This window comes from Poecilia latipinna, unplaced genomic scaffold, assembly GCF_001443285.1.
Source record: "Poecilia latipinna isolate Pla-1442-1.1 unplaced genomic scaffold, P_latipinna-1.0 Scaffold999, whole genome shotgun sequence".
NCBI lineage: Eukaryota > Metazoa > Chordata > Actinopteri > Cyprinodontiformes > Poeciliidae > Poecilia > Poecilia latipinna.
Genome location: NW_015113615.1, coordinates 231,998 through 235,969, shown reverse-complemented (window position 1 = coordinate 235,969; position 3,972 = coordinate 231,998). Strand labels below are relative to the sequence as shown.

At 35.6% G+C, this 3,972-nt stretch overlaps 1 protein-coding gene across 2 annotated transcripts; it reads left to right on the top strand.

Moving 5' to 3' along the window:
* Positions 1–6: 6 nt before the first annotated feature.
* LOC106958595 (uncharacterized) lies at positions 7–3,032 on the top strand. Of its 2 annotated transcripts, XM_015050558.1 has the most exons (7): positions 7–249; positions 327–365; positions 444–528; positions 625–657; positions 1,308–1,373; positions 2,066–2,128; positions 2,486–3,032. In XM_015050558.1, the coding sequence occupies exons 1-7, from the start codon at positions 36–38 to the stop codon at positions 2,640–2,642; spliced, it is 657 nt and encodes a 218-aa protein (XP_014906044.1). In that variant the 5' UTR covers positions 7–35; the 3' UTR covers positions 2,643–3,032. The 2 variants fall into 2 exon arrangements, with proteins under 2 accessions (XP_014906044.1, XP_014906045.1); XM_015050559.1 differs by lacking the exon at positions 625–657.
* Positions 3,033–3,972: the final 940 nt, after the last annotated feature.

Below are 3,972 nucleotides of genomic sequence, written 5' to 3'. Positions count from 1 at the left end.
TTGTGACCTGTTCAGCCACAGGTCGACCTGTTCCCATGGTAACACTGATTGTTCTCCATCAGAACCTCAGCTTCTCCCACTACAACACCAGCAGAGTGACCAACACCAACGGTACCGTCACTTCCACCACCACAGCTCTGCTCTCAGCTCTCAACAGCACACAGGTTGAATGTTCAGTATTAGTGCAAACTGCTGCTCTCAGAGAGCTGCTGGTCACCGTTCCTGGACTCACAGAGACGTCTGATGATGGTGAGGAACTTTTTTGAAGACTCATTTATAGACTGATGATCTGTTTGTGATTCTGATCTCTGATCTTCTCTCACCAGGTTTGGATGTAGAACCTGGTTCAAATTACATTATTATTGGTAAGTTCATGCTGAGGTTTCAGTTTTTACATTTACAATTTGAATCGTTCACATCGACATGTCCCTGTTTCTCCAAAGGATTGTTTGTGGTGGCTGGATTAGTGTTGGCGCTCTGTGTTGCTGCTCTCTTCTTTGTGCTGCTCAGAAAACAGGCAGAGAAAAGGTACTGCTGTTACAGTGTCTAGATGGTTATATCATCTCAGTAAATGTCTCAATCAAATGATGAATGTTTGTGATAAAACTATATTTGATCACACAGGAAACATAAAGATACATCAGACATCAACTCTCAGTAAGATACTTTTATTCTTGTTCTTCATTTACACCAATAGTTCTTCATCTTTATAATTATTGCATTTACTAACAAAAAGGTCACCTCTATTACTTTAGACAAGAATTTAAAACAGAAAGCTGCTTAGTTTATTACTTTTAGAAATTGTGGAGTACTCATTACTCTAGACCAACATTTAGCTTTATACGTTTAATGTTGGACCAAAACCTAGAGAAACTCCTGTTAGTTTACTTAGCAGTCCAGAACAAGAAGCAAACATGGAGAACCAGCATTTAGCTTTATACTGTACAAATCTACAACTCAACCCAGAACAGCTGAAACCAACATTTAATTTTATGCTTACTAATAAAATCAAACATGGAGAAACAATATTTGGTATACCTCACTAATCTTGCCAAACATGGAGACCCAACATCTAATTTTATCAGAACAAGAATCCAGAGAAACCCCTAATAGTTTATACATTACACACTACTTATTCTTAAAATGAGGAACCAATATGTAGTTTTGGCTTCATTGTTTTGTTTGAATTTCCTTCTAATTCATGTAAAGAACTTTGAACTGCCTTGTTGCTGAGAATGTGCAACATAATAGACTGGTAAATGTCTCAATCAGCCGATTGTGTGATGAAAATATATTTAATCACACAGGGAACATAAAGATGCAACAAAAATCAACTCTGTTATGATGAATGAAGAAGCGTTGGACATGTTGAAGTAAGTCCCTTTTAATAGTTATTCCTCATTTACACCAATATTTATTCTGCTTTCTCATTGGCGTAAACGTAAAAATGATTGCCAGTTGGCATTTTCTGAATTTAACGGCTGTTTGTGCATGTGCTTATTTAATCAATAAGAGAATAGGAGCCGCTCTGCTCCTTCACCTCCTTTGCTGGTGTCCCTCCCACATGTAGTAATGAGCCCAACAGACGGTTAACGATGTGGGACAGAAACTGTTTTAAACAAAAATTGAAAATATTTCTTGTTTTGTTGTTGAGTTGCAAACCCGCGTGTGTAATGGAGTATCCAACTGCTTTCGCATTCGCCTCATTTAAGTGTCCCTTATGCCCCTATTTTGACTGCCGTCTGCAATTTGTATTTACAAACACTAGATGGCACTCCTCTCCTTATTACAGATAATGAGAACAATAATTTATTTCACAAACCTGTGGAAAAAATCTGCAAAGAAAAAGTCTAAATCTTGTTGGTTTTGCATTAGTTTTTAAATATATTCCATGTCATTTGAGAAAAATACAGGAATTTCTTTGTGCTTATTTTGTTCTTCAGACAGTTATGTGTATAACTAGATGATGAATCACTAAACAGATAACTTATAGAACTTGGTCGTTATACCTTTAAGTTTAAATGTCTTCATGTAGTTTGACTTCTGTATTTTTTAACCCACTTAGCGGAACACTCATGGATGGAGAAGAGAAGAAGAACAGTACAGAAGAGAGAATGGAAGACAACAGGTTGGTCTAATATTAAGTGGAAGTAGGAGTAGCCAGTTAATCTCAAGTGATTAGGGCGTGCATATAATGCATACACATCACAAAGTAAACAGTAACACTCCTGTGCTTTCTCTTGCTTTGACACATTCTTGAAATATTGGTCCACTTCTGTCTGCTTTTACTACCATCTCTCTTTTCTTTGTATTTCAAGGACTGCAGATTTATGTAGCCTTTAGCTTTAGAACAATTTAAATTGTTAATATGTCACTATGCCTTCTTATCATCTGATGTGTTTGTCAGATTTAACTCACTTTGCTTCAAATGCACGAAAAAGGGAAAAAAAGCACAAAATAAGATGTTCTCTGTTGTTATTTTCAGGGTCATTGAAGACCCTGTGGTACTCGAATCAATATACGTCTCCCGATATAGTTCACCAGGCTTAACAAAACGCCACAACAGAGACCAGGAGTCATCAGTCAAACCAGCAGTAACGTCTGACTCTGAACAGGTTAACCAAGGAAAGAAAATTAACTGACCCACCAGTTTGTGGTGGAAGAGATGAAACAGCTACACCTGAGGTCAAAGGTTGTGGGAAAAGAACTTATTGTGAAGTTAGGCTCCTTGTTAAGATGTTCCGGGTACATCAGGAGGACAGGAGACCAGAGGAAGAACCAGGACGCCCTGGAGGGACGACGTTTCTCTTCTGGTCTGAGAATTTGGGATTCCCCCAAAGGAGCCTCCATGGCCTGACCCCAGGTTAATAGGAAGATGATGGATGGAATGGACGATTAATAAAACAAAAACTTTGTAATAATTTCAACACCACCCTGATTTGAATGAGCTAAATCATGAATATAAATATGCATTTCATTTAAATAAAAAGTAAAATGCATTTTTTATTTTAAATAAAAAATGCATTTATTTCATAAAGTAAAATGAATTTACTTTATAAAAAATGTAAAAACAAATTCCTTTCTGAAGTATTTTCTTTGTTTTAATTTCTCTTGTGTATTCTCAAGAATAAGTTAGTTGATAGTTGTTTACATATTATTTAAGTACTATGTCATAGCCATAAATAAAGCATTTCATATCAATATATCAGAATTGCCTATCAGTTTATTTTGATGAGTCGTTATTCTGCTGAATTATGGTAATAAATATTTTGGTACAAGCCTTTAAGTTGTGATTTATTGGTGTCAGCAAACAATTTCTTATTGCAGGTTATGAATAAATGCTCAGTAGATACACGTTTGGTTTGAAACATTTGCTTTAAAATCTGGAAAATGTGGATCTGAAACAAAACACGCTGACGTACAAAATACTACAAGGCGGAAATCAACTGTGACAAAAACGCATTACTATAAAGGTTTTAAGAAAGTCAGAACAATAATTGGTCCAAAGTTTTTTTTGAAGGATTAAACTGCGTGGAAGAAAAGAGTCACAGATTTTTACATCGTCTTGTGAGGTGAAATTTTTTTTCCCCACCGAATCACATTATTACAACATAACATTTTGAGTGTGTGATGTTCTCTTTAAAATTCCACAAGGTACTCAATTTTTTTGACTTTCTAATATTTCCAGAACTACCGGTTTTGCTGTCATGGCTTACTAAAAAAACAATAACCACAGTCCAAATAAATACTTTAAAATACATTTAGAAAAACAGGTAAGCTGTTGAAGACCAGTTGAAAGGTCAGACTCACTGGAACAAAACATTAATATATAAAAATTAATTTCAATACAATGATCTTGTGTTTTGAATTATATTCTGAGAAGTTAAACGTTTTTAAGCCACTGACTGATAAAAGAGAGTGAAGCTTGTGGACGACAAGTTGGAACTTATTCTCAGTGCACACTTCTCATGT